The sequence below is a fragment of the Dama dama genome, chromosome X (genome assembly GCF_033118175.1).
Source record: "Dama dama isolate Ldn47 chromosome X, ASM3311817v1, whole genome shotgun sequence".
NCBI classification, from domain to species: domain Eukaryota; kingdom Metazoa; phylum Chordata; class Mammalia; order Artiodactyla; family Cervidae; genus Dama; species Dama dama.
The window spans coordinates 101,630,170-101,648,040 of NC_083714.1; the positions used below are offsets into that span (position 1 = coordinate 101,630,170).

Consider the following 17,871-nt stretch of genomic DNA (forward strand, 5'->3'; position numbering starts at 1 on the left):
CTAGCCAAAGGTGGCAGGTGGGGGTGTGTGTTGTCTGATCACCTAGAAAGGGGAGAACAAAGCCAGTACTCACGTGAGGGCAGCATAGTCAGGTCCCCCCACCTGCCTGCTGGCCTTGAGCAGATCAAGAATTCCACCGGCTCCACTCCCATTTCCAAGCTTGCCTTCGACCCCTTCTACAAGGTCCTCATCTGTTGTATAGTCCTCCTGTTGGAGAAAAAGGATATCACCTCAGCTGCCCAGGCCCTAATATACAGTGGATACTAATATATTCTGAGCACCAAGTATCTACCAAGTACTAAGCAGAATATTTGTTTTTTCATCTTAGTCTCTGAAGCATCTTTGTGAGGCAAGTACTAACTCCCATTTTACAGATAAGGAAACCAAGGTTCAGTGAAGTTAAATATGTATGTAAAGTCACAATTGGATATTCCAAACCAGATACTCTTTCTACTACATCACACTGCCTTTTATTCTACTTTATATTAAAGATTTTTTAAATATTTCAACTAAAGTATAATCTTCCATTTATATGTTCAGGAGCACTTAGCACACAATCTTTCACTTTATAAATATTTTAGGAACTGAATGCATAGGATGTCTCCCCCAACCTCAACTAAAATGACAAACCATATTCTGGTTTTGTAACCAGAACAAGCAGAAGATAAGAAACAGGGAAGGCTCCTACCTCAATGTCAAACTCAACTTCTCCTGGTTCACGAACTCGATTGGGGTCAGAGCAAGGCTTCGCACGAGGCAGCTTTCGGGGAAATTCTAGAAAGCAATAGAATGTACTTACCATGAAGCTAAGGTTAGCATCTGAGCCAAATACCCAGGAAAAAGAGAATAAAACTATTATAATTTTCCTGAAAGTAATGACCACAGATAAGCAATTTAAGGAGGTTAGGAATTAGTTTATAAATTAATCTCCAGAGCAAAGAAAGCCTACAGAGCTGGTAAATCCGAAAGCCAACAAGCTCAGGCCTAAGGTCTTGAGTCTACTGAAGGGACCAAAACCAAACTGAAATGGGCAGGGCAAGAAAGAAAAAGAACAAGTACACACTTGGTCTTATTATCAGGGTCGCCTTCTCCTTTCCCAGTCTCTCATCAATCTGTAGTTCATCATCTGAATCCAAGTCCAATTCATCCTCCATCACCTGTTCTGACACCAGCCTAGCCTTGTCTGCCTTCTTTGCGATCTTCGCTCGCCGAGACTTGGATAAGCTCTTCACCCTCTTGGTACTGGAGAGAGAGTGAAGGAGAACATAAACACAGTCTCACACAAAGGCAATTCTCTCCAAATTGATCTATAGATTCAATGCAATCCTATCTAATCCATCTAGTTTTGTGGAGATTAATAAACTGATACTAAAATGTATATGGGCATACAAAGGATATGTACATGGCCAAAACAATTTCAAAAAAGAACAAAGTTGGAGGACTTATACTATTCAACTTCAAAATTTACTATAAAGCTACAGTAATCAAGGTAGTATGATATTGACTTAAGGATAAGAATGAATGGAACAGAACTGTGAATCTAGGCCTAAATCCTTAAATTTATAGTCAACTGATTTCTGACAAAGGTGCTTAGGCAATTCAGTGGAGAAAGAATAGTCTTTTTAACAAATGATGCTGAAATAAGTGGATATCACATGCAAAAAAATGAATGTGAACTCTTACCTTATATCACACACAAAAATTAACTAAAATGGATCATATATCTAAATGTAAAAGCTAAAACTATAAAACTTCTAGAAGAAAATGTAGGAAAATATCTTGTGGCCTGGGATTAGGTAAAATTCAAAACATCTGTGCTTCAAAAGATACCATTAAGAAAAAGAAAAGATCAGCCACAGACTGGGAGAAAATATTTGTAAATTATTTATCTAGAAAAGGATGTGTATCCAGAATATTTAGATAACTCTTAGAACACAACAAAGACAAACAAAATGAATTAGAAAGTAAGCAAAAGATCTGAACAGACATTTCTCTAAAGTTGATACATAAACGTCCAATAATCACACCAAAAGATGCTCAACATCATTAGTCGTTAGGGAAATGCAAATTAAAACCTCAATAAAATACCACTTTACATCCATCAGAATGGCTATAATAAAAAAGATGGGCAATAACAAGCATTAGCCAATATATGGAAAAACTCGTAATTGCTGGTGAGGGTGTAAAATGGTAGATGCTTTGGGATAAATTTTGGCAGTTACTTAAAAAGCTAAACAGAGTTACCAAATGACCCTAAATTTTATTCCTAAGTGAGAAACAAAAACATGTCCACACAAAAACTAGCATACAAATGCTCAAAAGCACCATTATTCATAACAGTCAAAAAGTATAACCAATCCAAATGACCATCAACTAGAGAACCGATAAAGTAAATGTGGTAGATTCACACAATGAAATACTATTCAGCAATAAAAAGGAATCAATTAATGATACATTCTACCTCATGGATGAACTTTAGAAACATGTTAAGTGAAAGAAGCGAGACACAAGAGACTACATTTACATAGGAACTAAATGACTTCTATTTATATGAAGTATCTAAAAAGGCAAATTCATAGTGATAGAAAGAAGATTAGTAGTTGCCTGGCTCTGGGGAAGAAAACCAGGACTGAATGTAAGTGGATATGAGTGATCTATTTGATGTGACAGAAATGTTTGAAAATTGGATTGTGGTGACAGTTGCATATTCTTTAAGTTTACTAAGAGTCATTTAATTATACACTTAAAAAAGGTTAATTGTATGATATGTAAATTATATCTCAAAAAACGTGTTAAAATATATAAAGCAGAAAGAACTCAAAAGTAGCTTAAATCTTAATAATTCTACCAAACATGGTAAACAATGTTAACCAGTACAAACTGCTCAAATAAGCCTTATAAGTCAAGAGAAACAAGTTTTTGCTAAGTGAGTATACATTCAACAAATAGTCATTTGGTGAATTGGCTTTTAGCGAATTAGCTGTTTTCTACCTCAAAGGGTTGCTGGGAGGATTCATGAGCTAATGTAGAGACTGACATATAACAAGTGGCCCAATGGTAGCTAATCTTTTAGTTCTCTGGGTCTCACTTTCCCACATTAGTAAAATAGGGATAACAACACTTACCCCTAATGGTTGTTGTAAGGACTAAATAATATATGTAGATTGCTAACATAGAGTCTGACACAGAGCAGGTGCTCAATAAATGGTAGCTATTCAACCTTGATCTTTTATTAACTTCTAATTATGAAAAATGTCAAACATATACAAAATATTAAAAACTCCCATGTATCTAGGACCCAGTTAAGTTTCAGTAATTATCAACATACAGCCAATCTTGTTTCATTTGCACCTCAGCCCCCACAAAACATGGCACTATTCTGGAGAAAAGATCAGACATAATAAGTATCATATCGTCTGTAAATATTACTGTACCTTGACTCCCTAGGTTCACTTAGCAGCAGCCTCTAGTAGGTGGAAGGAAGTACTAGAAGCAGCACAAGGAAGACTGATGAGGAAAGGGAAAACGTCTCATGTCCTTAATGACCATTACAGGCTGGAACCTCAGGACTTTCAACTTTCTCTTCCCCAGCAGACCAACCATAGGTTCTAGACAAAGGCAATGCTCAGTCTATCTTATTCTTCAGTAACTACATTTTCAAATCACAAAGATAGTTCTGTTGCTTTCAGAATCTGCCCTGCCTTCACACCACTTTTCCTGTATTTCCCAGCCAGGTAGACTTACTATACTCACCCTTGAGATCTGAAAACAATCGTTTCCTACAAAAAGGCTGTAAGGTATCCTTTTCCCTTGTGTTCCTACACTGTTCATACTCTATACTTAGCTCTTGACTGCTCCTGTCTGGTCTTCTGAGTGTCCAGAAAATAACTTTTACCATCTTCCTCTGCCTCCCTACATGTTTGAGGATTTCTGACAACCTAGTTAGCTTCTGGCCATACCCACAACTATCATCATCATCACCACCACTGTCATCTTTCATTTTCAACTTCATTATTACATTTATAAAATCAACCATTTATTAAACATTTACTATGTGCCAGGACCTGCAATAAGCACTTTACATACATTACTTCATTTAGTCCTCCAACAACCCTAAGATAAGTTTTATCTATAGAACAGATAAAATGAAGATAGAGAGATGCAGATATGTTAATTAGCTTGCCATAGGGAATATGTGTCAGAGCTGGAATTCAAATTTGGAATTGTCTGATTCCCAAGCCCAAGCTTTTTGTCAAGATGTGCTTTTATTCTTTTAGAAAACAGTCTGCTAAAAATTATTCTGAGAAAACTAATATATACTCACTGTACAAAATTCAAATACTTGAAGTGAAAATTTCCTCTCTTGCCTCCCCTATCCTACTTTCCAGAGATAACTACTGTTACAAGTTTGGTGTGACAAGAGTAAAATATGTAACAAATATTGATATATTTATTTGTGTGAATGTGTATAAACATCTCTGGAAGGAAAGCACTGACACTGGTGTTCCATGTATGCAGAGGAAAACTGGAAAACAGAGAAGGGTGGGAGCAAAATTTTTTCCTATGTATTCTTTCACACTTTTTGAATTTTAAACTGCATAAATTTTAAACCTCTTCTAAAAAGTTAAATTAAAAATAAAGGCAAGGGACATCCTGGTTGTCCAGTGGTTAACAATCCACCTTGCAATACAGGGAATTCAATCCCTGATCAGGAACTAAGATTCTATATGCCACAAAGCCACTAAGACCACACACCACAACTACTGAGCCCATGCGCTCTGGAGCCTGTGTGTCTCAACTCAACAGCACACATGCTGCAACTAAGATCCAATACAGCCAAATAAATAGATTTAGACAATATAGCCAAATGTAAAAGACTGTATGTTACTTTTTTACACACACACATATGCATACATGCCTTTTAAAAAAATTAAAATGAACTATTCCCATATATTATCTTACAACCTGATTTTTTCACTTAAAATTTATCTTGGAAATCTTTTCACATCAATAGATACTAAACTCATTCTTTTTAAGTTACACAGTATTCTATTCCATAGATGTACCATAATTTATCCAACGCTTATTAATGAACGCTTCCAACTATTTACTATTACAATGATATAGTGAACACTGAATATTTCTCTTTACACAGCTGGCAAACATTTCTGCAAAATAAGTTCCTAAAAATTGAATTGCAAAAGGTATATAAAAAACTAATGCTCTTAACCAGTATATTATATTATTTTTTATTCCTGCCAACAGTTCTGATCTACTGACTTGATGAAATTTCTAGAACTTATATAAGATTTTTCTCAGAATTGCCAATTAGTTCCAGACCTCTCCTCTTACCCACTCCCAACACTACCATGGTGGTCTGTACTAAGCAATGTTTTCTGATAATATCTGGGTATTTCCCAAAGTACAGTCCCTCCCTCACCCAAGTCCCAGCCCCAGGTCCCAATTCCATGCCTTGTCTTAATGGCATATTGCTACCGAAAATCCCAGCATCTCTGCTTCTTCTTCCCACCTCACCTGCCATTAGACATCAATAGGGCCAGCGGGCCCTCATTCCCATCAAGGTCCAAGTCTGGTGAGTCATCATCTGAGTCATTCAAGCAGGTGCCAGTGATGTTGAACTGCAGGAGGAGGAGGCTCAGTTGTCACCTGTCTGGAACTCCCATGTGAATCAGAATAACCAGTTCCCTCTGGTTTTACTGGTGGAGTTCACTATCAAAACCACCTGAACCAAGGTCTTCAACTATGCTGTCCCCCCACCCCCAACCCAAATGATCACAAGAGCAGAAGGTTGAGAATGTATGGCTGGCTCAGGGGAAACCTATCAATCTTGCAAAACATGTTCCCTAAAAGGAGGGTGGAGCATCTTCACATGACCATGGAGGGTACCACAATCTTTAAGCAAGGTGGGGCCCTGGAGGAGGACTTATCTAAAAAATCTGTTCAAGACTCCAACCTGCCACTCATATACCATGTACTCAAGTAACATTCTTATCCTAGTATTTCAAGATCAGCTCAAATGTCATGTTTTCTGAGAAGAGCTCCTGACCATCATCCCTACCCAGATACAATCATCCCCTCCCCTGTGTCTCAGGGTCCCACACTCACCCTTAATTGTGGCATCCACAACATCTCATTGCACTCATTTCTTTTTATGCCTATCTTTCTCACTAGCCTGTTGGCCTCTTGAGGGTTATTGTCTGCAGCAGCTATCACAGTGCCCAGCATAGACAAGGTCTCAATAAATGCCTGTTAAGTGAGTGGGACTGGTAGCCAAACACCAGGGGCCCTAAGGGAGGTGGGAGGACAGGAGAGCCTTTCCTTTTGATACTCTGCTCTTCCAAGGGACCCAAAAGGGTTGGGCTGAACCCATTGGCCAGCACCCACCTTTGCTTTCTGGGAAGAGCCTGTCTTCAGTGTCTGATGATTGTATGTATCCATGAGATTATAGCTCAATTGGCCAGCAGGCCCCAAGGCTGAGCTCTCCTTGCCCTTTCGCTCTGCCTTCTTGAAGAATTCCTTGGGCTTCAGGCCTTTCTTCTTTGAACCACTTTTGGAGGGCAGTGACAGCCTGGACATGGATACTGAAGTGGAATGGGCTGGCCTGGTTAAGGGAATGGAGCCGGCTGGGAAGATCCTCTGCAGCCCAAAGATATTGCTCGTCTTCCCAACGTTCTGTTGGAAGATATCCTACAAGAGTGTTAGGACATGAGGGGTTAGAGCTTACTCAAGGGTTCTCTCTACACTAAGAGCAGAGGTCTGTTCATGGCACTGGTGGTACTGCCATGAAGGGGCTTAAAGATGCTCCACATAGGCACTTATGCACACCCTAGTTTTTGCACAGTAAGTCATCAAGAATTTACCGGGTGGCATTTCTTTACCCAGCCATTGACGAGTAAGAAGACGAGCAGAGAAAAAGCCCAGCACTACTATCAAAATTGGAGAGAAAAGACTCCAAGAGCAGCTGACATGAGACAGAAAATAACTGAGTACTAAAATGTGTGGTTCCAACTCTAAGGACTACAGGATTTAAGAGAAGAGCGCTTCTAGTTCTAAATCTGCTACTCATTAGCTCTGTGACCAAGGGTAAGTTCTCTGATCACTCTGGGGATCTGTTTGCTCAGCTGTAAATTTAAAGGAGCAGACTGGAAAAGATGGTTTTCAAAGATGTTCTGTGGCTTCTTTGAACTTCTTGGGAAGAGCCCTGGGGATTGGAAGTAGGTGGAAGGCAAATAAGAGAAGCAAGTGGGGTTCTAAGCCTCCCACCTTCGTAAGTGCTACTTATTCATAGTAGTTATGCTTCAACTGGTTGCATATATTGAGCTTCCACATAATATTTCATTTGAAAAAAAGGATTTCACTTCTTCAAAACATTTGAAATTCAGTGAAAAAAATATGATCCACCTCTAAGTCCTCTTCCAACCAGCCCAAAGTTCTGTGTATACAAAACTTATATAGCCAGAGAAAAGACAGGCATTTTAACTAAACCCTGATGGATTCTGACAGATGGAAGTGGAAGAAAATGAGGTAGGAGGCGGGCAATGTAAGCCATGGTGTAATGGTGCAGGCAGTGAAACATGCTGCAAGAGGTGAAGCTAGAAGTCCAACTTCCCAGTAGTGCACTCTGACCACCCTTTAGCATGTTTAGTGCCTATATTCTGGGTGCTAAATGGAACCTTACAGCTTCTGAGCTAAAGGAAAGTTGAAACTTCAAGTCCAATTCTCCTCTGGTGCCTCTGCTACTTCACCAGCCCACACTGAGTTCTCTCTTCACTGCAAAGTCTAGTAACAACAATGGCTCACATTTATTGAGTACTTACTCTGCCAGGCACTGTGCGAGGGGCTCTACATACATTAGCTCTTAATTATAACAAAACTCTGAAAAGGTGGTATTATCCCCACTTTACAGATAAGGATACTGAGGCCCTGAACGGCTAGCAAGTGACAGAGCAGGAACCAGAACCCAAGTTTCTCTGAGTCTCTTACCACTACACCTCACTGCCTCGTGGTATATGCCACCTGTTGAAACATGGCTTTGTAATCATCTTCAACCCGGGAGAACTGTCATTTTGTAGAATGCAGAGACTGAGTCAAAATATTAATAACAACAACTACTACTATGACCTCCACCACCCACAACCACATGACCCACCATCAGAATTTACTGAGCACCCACTATCTGCCCAGTCTTATACTTTGTGCTCAACCTATATTACCTTATTCAACCCTCTTAACAATCCCTCAGTAGTTATTAGCTACAGCCACTTTAGAGATAAGGAAACTGAGGCTCAGGCAGGTTAACTTTGCCCAGGGTACTCTACTAGATTGTGAGTTCTTCGTGGGCAGGCATTGTAGTTATTTATGTGTCCTAAGCACCTAGCCCAACATGTGGCATACTTGAGGCACATGATAATTATTTGAATGAATGAATAGGGTCCTTGGTGGGGTCTTCTCAATCCTTCCCCTGAGCTCCCACGCCAGCTGCAAAAGCCTGACCTGCCACTTGAGTCTTAAGCCCTTTCCAAACGCCTCCCCTGTTCCCATGCTCCTTACTTCCACCAGGCGGATCTCCCTAGCCAGATCTTTAATGAGCTGAACAGTCCGCACTGTCTCTGGGATTTCATCCTCGTGGTCTGGCAGAGCCTGTCAAACAAAAGGCATGAGAAATAGATCCACACATAAGAAACAACTGATTTTCAACAGTTACCAAGGCAATTCAATGGAGAAAGGGTCGTCTCTTTAACAAATGGTACTTAGACTGATCAGATATCCACATGCAAGAAAAGACCTTCATTCTATATTTTGCATCAGATATACACAGACTCAAAATGGATTATAGAATTAAATGCTGTAACTAAAACTATAAACCTTTTAGAAGGAAAGAGAGGAGAAAATCTTTGTGACCTTAGGTCAGGCAAAGATTTCTTAGGACATAAAAAGCTATGAATCATAAAAGAAAAACTGATAAATTAGACTTATTAAAAAAATACTGTTAAGGCAAACCACTGACAGGGAGGAAATATTTACAAAACATAAAGGACAGTGTCAAGAGATGTGAGGAACTTAGTTGTGGGCTTGAACCATACCCCTCAGAAAGTCAAGAACCTCAGGAAGAACCTAGCCTCTTCACTTGTGAGCACAGAACTCAGTGCTGAGCAGCTATAGGCCCACAGCTAGCCCAACAGCAACCCGGGGAGGGACCTGTTGGTTATCTCTTTTTTAATTCATTAATGATTTTATTTACATCTTTATGCAGACAGACCTCTCAAGTTTTTCCTCTGTGATTTCTTCTACCAGTTTTGACGTGAATTCTGTATCCAGAGAGTACTGATAAAAACTCCTCAGCATTTCTTCCTTGCTTCCCATGGTTTAACTCTTTTAATCATCTGGAATTTATTTTGGTGGCTGGGCAGCAATGCGGACTGAGAACCCATGTGACCCACCTGGATAACCCTGACAGCTCCCTCCTCCCAGCCCAGGGGCTCTGGAAAGGTGAAGGAGCAAGTGTTTCTCATGGAAGTCATTTGCACTTCACAAAAGTTTTCTTCCATGAGTGTGGGCTCTTCAGTTCTATGTCCTCCTCTCTTCCAGCTCCCTCTGGTCACACTGTCTGGGGCCATTCTTTAGTCCTTGAGGCCATCCTGGCCCAGGACATGAGTGCTTAGGACCTACCCACCTCCCTCCCTTAAAGGTGTTCCTGAGACAGAGTCAATCAGAAGTTCACTTCATAGAAGGGTCTGGTGGGATGCACAGTCAGAAATGAAACCCAAGGCAGCCACACCTGAGGGATGTGGCAAAACAGAATCGAAGGCTAAAGTCCAGGTGCAGGTGAGTCCATGGAGCAAGAGAAGGCCCAAAACATGAAGTCCAAGAGTATTTGAGGGGAAGGTTGTCAACAGGAAAAGGGGAAATTGAGCAAATTAAGCCTTCAGTGGCTGAAGAGTCTCCTTATACTACTGTATGCAGGGGAAGGAATCTACAAGAATATCAAAAGTATAAAAGAATATATTGATATTTCCTTTTTTGCATTTCTTAAAATTGTTTTTTTTTAAATAAATCCAACATTTTGAGTAGGTAATCCATTCACATAGCTCAAAAATCAAACAATATAAAAAGATATATATTGAAAAGACTTTGTCTCTGCCATCAACCCATCTAGCCCACCTCAACAGGTAATCACTTTTATTACTTTCTTCTGAATCCCTCCAGATTGTGTTTTCAGGCAAATACAAGCACATACAAATATAGTTCTTGTCCCCTCCCCCCCTTTACACATAAGGCAGCCAGCACACTATACACACAGTTAGACACCTTTACATGATAAATTCTAGAGGTCTTCCCAAATCAGTACATAGACAGCTTCCTTAATTTCTTTTATAGTTGTTTAGTATTCAATTGGATAGATGGATATTGGTATATTCCTAAAAAGCCATTTTGGCAGCATGCATCAAGAGTCTTAAATTTTTCATATACTTTGATTTAACAACTGCTCTTCTAGGACTCTATCCTGAAGAAATAATCAAGAGATGAAGGACAAAGACTAATGCAAATAGATATTTACTGCACGATTTTTTAGAACTATCCCCCAAATAAATAAATAAAAAGGAAGCAACAATAAACAAGTGGTTAGGTAAGGATGTTGCATCCCAACAAAAGAATATCACGTAACTATCAATGTTTCTGGAGAACTTGGTGACACAGAAAAATTAAGATAAACCAATTAATTCAGATACAAAATTATATGTACAGGGTGATAGCAATCATGCTTTAAAAATGCATATTACAAAAAAACAAAATATATCCACATGTTAATTCCCTCTGTGAGTGTTAAAATTACAGGTGAAGTTTTTCTTTCTTAATACTCTTCTGTCCTCCACTCTAATGCCAGGAGCCCACAAACCTCCCTGGTATCTTCTACCTCCCCAGAAGATCTTCCCAAAGCCAGTCCCTACTGACAGTAGACCTCTAAAGTAGATAGAGAAATAAGTATATTTACTTCTTTCTTTGTCCAGGCTCTAAAGGCCAAGTTCAGGGCTTTACCACCATGGACCAGGTAGGAGGCAGGGTGTCTCCTGTTTTCTCGCAAACCTACAGGGGGAAAGAGGAAGGTAGAGTGTCAAAGAAACCACGCAGGGAAGTGAAGGACTTTTTACTTTTTTCAGGCAACCAGAGAAAATGTTCAAGGTTCTGAGCACAACTCCAGATCTCAGTTCTTATAATGGTGTTCATTTTTTGAGTACCTTGACATCATCTTATTGAATCCTAAACCCAACCCTGTAAGCCAGATATCATCTTCATTTTATAGTTCAGAAAATAAGGCCCAGAGAGGCAAAGAATACAAAGGCCACACCTGGTAAGTGACAAAGCCAAGACTGAAACCACGTCTGTCAGAATCTGACACCTGTCTTCCTTCTACACTACTCTGCTTCCTGGGTTTCAAAATATGAACACTCAAGAGGACCATGATTGCCACCTACACAGATCTGAAGAGCCATTAATGCCTTGTTCTGAGTTACTCCAGGAGAAGATTATAACAAACATCCAAATTTAGGCTCAATAAAGAGTTTTCTACTGAACTAAGCTGTTCAGAACAGATAATAAGCAGTTAGTCATCTAGCCCCTGAATGAACACTTACATGACAGTCTATCTAGGTGGCAGAATAAGGGCTTGAAGTATTGCATAACAGACTATACTCATTGGCCTCTGAGGTTCTTTGTAACTCTTTCTGGCCAAGTCACTTGGGAAATCTCAGGTCTGAGTAAGGGAGCCACTCTATTTCAGAGCAAACCAGGAAAGAAGAAACCCAGTAGGCTGGCTTCTACTTGGGCTGATACCCAAGACCAAACCAATGAAGTCAGTGTAGGACTGGGCCTTGTCCCCAGGAGAGGGATATCCAGAGAACTCTGACACTATTCAGATTGAGTTTCTTATTTTAAGAATAGGAATAACTTTACTGTGATCCAATTTTCTCAGCTCCTTTTACTAAATAAGATGTTTAAAATCCATGCCTTACCCTACATTATACTTAGCAAAAAAAAAAAAGCCAATTTCAAAAGATCACAACATTTAGTTCCATTTTTATAACATTCTTGAAATGACAAAATTAGAGAGATGAAAAACAGATCAGTGGTTTCCTAAAGTTATGGATAGTTCAAGGGGAAAGAGTGGGTGAGATTATAAAGGGGTAGCATTACAGAGATTTTTGTGGTGATGGAAAAGTACTGTATCTTGATTGAGGTGTTGGTTATAAGAACAGGGCAAAAAGGGCAGTTGGCAAAGGGCTCCATACCTCGAAAGATGTCCAGAATGTGCTTTCCCACATACCAACAGATGGTCTCAAAATTGGGGAACTTGAAGAGGTCTGCTGTGCTCAACCGCTTCTCAATCTCGTAGGCTCTGGAGGAAGTAGTTACAACAATAACAATGATGCTTACTGTTTAGTGGGCATCTACTATGTATCAGGTATTGTTCTGGATGCTTTGTATCCATTATCTCTAATCCTCACAACTATCCTTTAAGACTTTATTTTGTGGAATTTGAGCTCAAAGATTATGTGACTTGATAGTCACATAACTGCTAAGTGAGGAAGAGGTATTCATCCTCCACTGAACATCAACAGGAACCAGTATCCATTCCTTTATGATCATCTCACCTCCTTCTATGCTGTACTCCTCACTATAGGGGAGAACTCAAGGACTCTAGCAGATGGAAATGGCCAACTTGGGATCACCAGAGCTTCAGGACTTACTTGAGCTGCATTTCAATATTAAGGCTGTGTAAGAAGTTCCCTCCAAAGGCAAGGCAGTCCACGGGGGTCAGCACAGCATGAATCCATCCTGCAGTGTAACAAGGCAAAAATCATAGCTGGCAAAGGGCCTTTCTTCCTTTGGACATCTACACTGCCCACTCAGCTCAAACACAATACCTTAGAGCATCCAGTCTGGCAGTAACTCAGAATATTCTAGGTTCTTCCACATTCCCAACACCCATCCTGGCCAAGTCTGCCATCATTATAACCCTGTACTGGACCAACCTATAGGGTTAATAAACTCCTTCTACATCCTCCTCTCTATACTTCAAAATCTCTTCGGTGCCTCACCTATCCTCTCTCTTATCACTAAGAAAGGCATCATCTCCTTGCTATGACTACCTCTTCGAACTCTGCCCTAAGTAAAACAAAAAGCTTTTGTGTTAGACCTGGGTTCAAATCCTGCCATTTTCTAGCTAAATATCCACTTCACAGGTTGATTGTGAAGAATGTACCTAGCTGAAACTAAATTATTTTCCTTGCCCTTGACCCTATACTGCCTTCTAGGACCTCCTGATTTTCCTTCTTAAATCTCTCTCATATTCATCTCCTCTTCTTCATCCATCCATCCTACTAATGGTTTGGTTCAGATCCCTCATCATTTCTTACTTATGCTACTTATAACAGCCTCCAAACTGTCTTCTCTAATACCAGTGGTTCTTTAAGGGGTAATACAGGGAATCCTGGGGCTCCTAGAGCCTCTTTCAGAGCATATGCAAGGTCAAAACTATGTTCATAAGAATACTAAGATGTTATTTGTCTTTTTAACTCTCATTCTCTCATAGGTATACAGTGGAGTTTTTCAAAGGCTATAGGACATGATATCATAACACGCAGAGGCAGATTTGAGGGCCTTAAGTTTTCTATTAACCCAAACACTAAAAATATTTGAAGAAATGTAAAGGTCAACCTTTTAACTAAATTTTTAGTTTGAAAATAGTTATTTTTCATAAAAATTGTTACTTATGCTAACATATAATGGGTTTATTCTTGTTTTTTCTCACTGAACTAATAAATATTTTGGAATTATCAGTTTTAATTTATAATTTAGTAAATATGAATACATATAAACCACATAAATAAAAGTTCTTTGGGATCCTCAATAATATTTAAGGGTATAAAGAGATCTAGAGTCTGAAATGTTTGTAAACCACTGATCCACAACAATCTTGATCTCTGAAGTCTATCTTCCAAATCCCAATCCTAAGTGATATATCCAAAATACAAATCTGCCCATATCATCTCTTGCTTGAAACTCTTCAATGAAATGTACATCCACAGGAGAATAGATAAATTGCTGTAGAGTGGAATAATAGAAAGCAAGTAAAATGAATGAGCGATAGCTACACATATCAACAGGATCTCACAATTATAATGTTCAGAGAAAAATGTTGAGAAAATACATGTAATATGATTCTATTTATATAACAAAAACATGTAAAACAGAGACTTCCCTAGTGACTGGAGGTTAAGACCACACCCCTCCCCCCAAAAAAATCATGTAAAACAATACTATACACTGCTTAGTTGCTTAGTAAGGCATTACCTATGTAATAAAGGGATAAAAATGCAGGAGAATGATATCATCAACTTTAGGACAAGGGCTAGCTCTGAGAGGGCAGAATGGGAAATTGAGGAGAGATATATAGAAGGCTTCAAATATGTTTGCAATATATTTTTAGTTAAGTTATAAACACATAAATGTTCACTATATTATTCTTTATATCTTCTGCTTCATCTAAAATATTTCATTAGAAATTAAACAAATAAATCTTTAATAGTCCCCAGTTGCCTCTGAAGTAAGTTCAGCCTGCAAATCTTTTCAGCTTCATCTGCTCCTAGCCTTTGGTTTTTAGGCTCTAGTATTCATAAACTGCTTCACACATGTTTGCTTTGCTTATGCCTTTCCCTAATCTGAGAGGTCTTTTATGCCTTTATTTCCTTTATCAGTACCTATTTACCCTTCAGGTGTCACTCTTCTGAGAAGATTGTCACAAACTTCTGGCCAGACTAAGTGTTCTTCTCTGTGCTCCCCGAACTTCTGGTGACTACCTCTATTGTGTCTATTAGAACATTATACTGAAATGGCCTATACATATCTTTAATCTCTAGCACCTAGCACAATGTTGGGGCAGACAGTAAACATGAAATGCCTATAGAACTAAGCAGATTGCCCCCAGTTGTGGGAATATGTACCAAGAAGCAAATGAATCCAACTCAAATCTCTGGTAGACAAATTCAATTTACCAGTTGCCAACTGTCCAGTGTAAAAAAAAAAAACCAACCATGTGAAACTCAGCAAAGAATTTAAAGATGGGTAAATAAATGCCTGGGAATAGAAAACTATAAAGAGGAAAGCAGATGGGTATGGGGGTTGGGGGTGTGACTTGCCTTAAACATTCTATAAAACCAATGTAATCAAATCAAGATAAGAATAAACAAATAGATCTGAGTAACAGAAAAGTCCAGAATTATACAATATAATGTTAGACAAAGATGTTAGAATTATATGACATGAATTTTAAAGGAGTCATCATAAAAATGCTTCAATGAACAATTACAAACATGCTGGAAACAAGCAAAAGAAGTAGAGAGAGAAGCCATAAATAAACAAATGGGAATTATAGAACTAAAAAAATACTTCATCTGAAATATATAATGAAACAATGGATTCAACAGAAGAATGGAAACAATGAAGAAAAGAATCAGAGAATTTTAAAACAGGGCAACAGCACCCAACATAAAAAAGAGAAAGGAAACAGACTGAGTGAAATATAAACTCAGGAACCCAACAAGGAACCTACTGTATATGTATAGCACAGGGAACTATATTCAATATCTTATAATAACCTATAAAGGAAAATAATCTAAAAAAGATATATACACATAAAATTTAATCATGTTGCTGTACACCTGAAACACTGTAAATCAACTATATGTCAGTAAAAATTCTTTAAAAGACCAAAAAATAAAGAACCATGCAATGGGACAGAAAAAAAGTCTCAGGAACCTGTGAGACTACAGCAAAATGTGTTATATTCATAGCATCAAAGACCCAGAAGAAAAGTTAAAGAGTGTGGGGCTGAAAAAGTATTTGAAGAAATAATAGCTAAAAACTTCACTAATATGGCAAAAGACATAAACCTACACATTCAAGAAGCTCAGTGAACACATAATAGTATAAACCCAAAGAAATCCACACATTATTGTCAAATTGCTGAGAAACTAAATAAAAAAAAATATTGAAAGTAGCAAGAAATAACACATACTGGAGAAAAAATAATTTGAAGTATAGTCAAAATCTTTTCATACAGAAGCTAGAAGGAAGCAGCACAACATTAAAGTACTGAAAGAAAATAACTATCAACCCAAAATCCTATATCCAGCAAAAATATCTTTCAGGAGTGAAAGGGAAATCAAGACATTTACAGATGAAAGAAAACTAAGAGAATCTATTGCCAGCAGACCTACCCTGAAACTCTAAGAAACTTCTAAGAGAAGGAATCCTGGAACACCAGGAAGGAAGAACAATGGAAGAGTAAAAATACAGGTAAAAACAACAGACTTTCCTGCTATATGGGTATTGAAATTATGTTTGACAGTTGAAACAAAAATTAAAGCATGATGTGATATGGATCTAATGTACGCAGAGGAAATATTTAAGGCAAATACATTTAAAGGGTAAAGAGATGTGAAAAGAGGTAAGGTTTGAACCTTTTCCTCAAACTGGTAAAATGTCAATTAAAATGTCAATACCAGTAGACTGTGGTAAGATTCATATATGTATGTATGTATATACATATACAGATATAGACATATTTACACATGTAAACACATGTACATATTTATCTATACATGTACATATGCATGTGTATACATGTATACACAAATATATTCACACATATAAAACTAGAGCCAACACTAAAAAAAACTATACAAAATCTGAAGCTAAAAAATGTATACGGAAATTAAAGGTGAAAAACAAAGTTGGAAGGCTGATACTTTCCAATTTCAAAACTTACTACAAATGTACAGTAACTGAGACAGTGTGATACTGTCATAAAGATAGACATATAGATCAATGGAATAGAATTCAAAGTTCAGAAGTAAACCAACATATGTCTATATGTCTAACATATGTCTATCAATTGTCTATAGTCAATTGATTTTTGACAAAGGTGTCAAGACAATTCAATGGGGAAAGAATGGTCTTTTCAAATGGTTCCAGGACATCTGGACATCTGCATGCAAAGGAATGAAATTGAACCCATATCTCATACCATACACAAAAATTAAATTGAAATGGATGAAGCACATAAACGTAGGAACTAAGAAGAAAACACAGGTGTTACTCTTCATGACTCTGAATTAGGCAATGGTATCTTAGATATAATACCAAAAGCACAAGCAAAGAAAAAAAATAGATAAACTGGATTTTTGTGCTTCACAGACCAACAGCAAGAAAGTGAAAAGACAATTCCAAGAATAAGCGAAAGTATTTGCAAATCATACATCCAATAAAAGTCTAATCCAAAATACATTAAGAATTCTTTTTTCCCCCAAAAATACATAAAGAATTCTTACAACTCAACAACAGAAAGATAAATTACCCAATTAAAGAATGGGCAAAAATTTTGATTAGATATTTCCTTTAAAAAAGATATATAAACATCCAATAAGCACATGGAAAAATGTTTAAAATCAATAGCCATTAAAGAAACACAAAATAAAAATCTCAGTGAGCTACTACTTCACACCACCAGAATGGTTATAATCATAAAGATAGGCAACAACAAGTGTTGGGAAGGATGTGGAAAAACTGAGACTCTCACAAATCACTGGTGGAAATGTAAAATGCAGCTGCTTTAGAAAATAGTTTGGCAATTCCTTAAGAAGTTAAACACAGAGTTACCATATGACTCAGCAATCCCTTTCCTAAATAGATACACCCAAGAGAACTGAAAATATAATAACTGTTAGCACAATAACTTGTACATGAATGTTCATAACAGCACTATTCATAATAGGCAAAAGGTGAAAAAAA

General features: G+C 38.0%; 1 protein-coding gene across 7 annotated transcripts in view; it reads right to left on the reverse strand.

Moving 5' to 3' along the window:
• The window catches only part of PHF8 (PHD finger protein 8), a 99,973-nt gene that overhangs the window by 35,060 nt on the left and 47,042 nt on the right, over positions 1-17,871 (reverse strand). For 6 of the 7 annotated variants that reach the window (XM_061137391.1, XM_061137390.1, XM_061137392.1 and 3 more), the window contains 9 exons: positions 12,768-12,855; positions 12,309-12,415; positions 11,015-11,106; positions 8,572-8,661; positions 6,406-6,708; positions 5,536-5,639; positions 1,064-1,242; positions 689-774; positions 74-207 (listed from right to left, as the gene is read on the reverse strand). In XM_061137391.1, coding sequence (XP_060993374.1) covers positions 74-207; positions 689-774; positions 1,064-1,242; positions 5,536-5,639; positions 6,406-6,708; positions 8,572-8,661; positions 11,015-11,106; positions 12,309-12,415; positions 12,768-12,855 — 1,183 coding nt within the window. The remainder of the gene's footprint in view (positions 1-73; positions 208-688; positions 775-1,063; positions 1,243-5,535; positions 5,640-6,405; positions 6,709-8,571; positions 8,662-11,014; positions 11,107-12,308; positions 12,416-12,767; positions 12,856-17,871) is intronic. The other variant, XM_061137394.1, reaches the window with a different exon arrangement.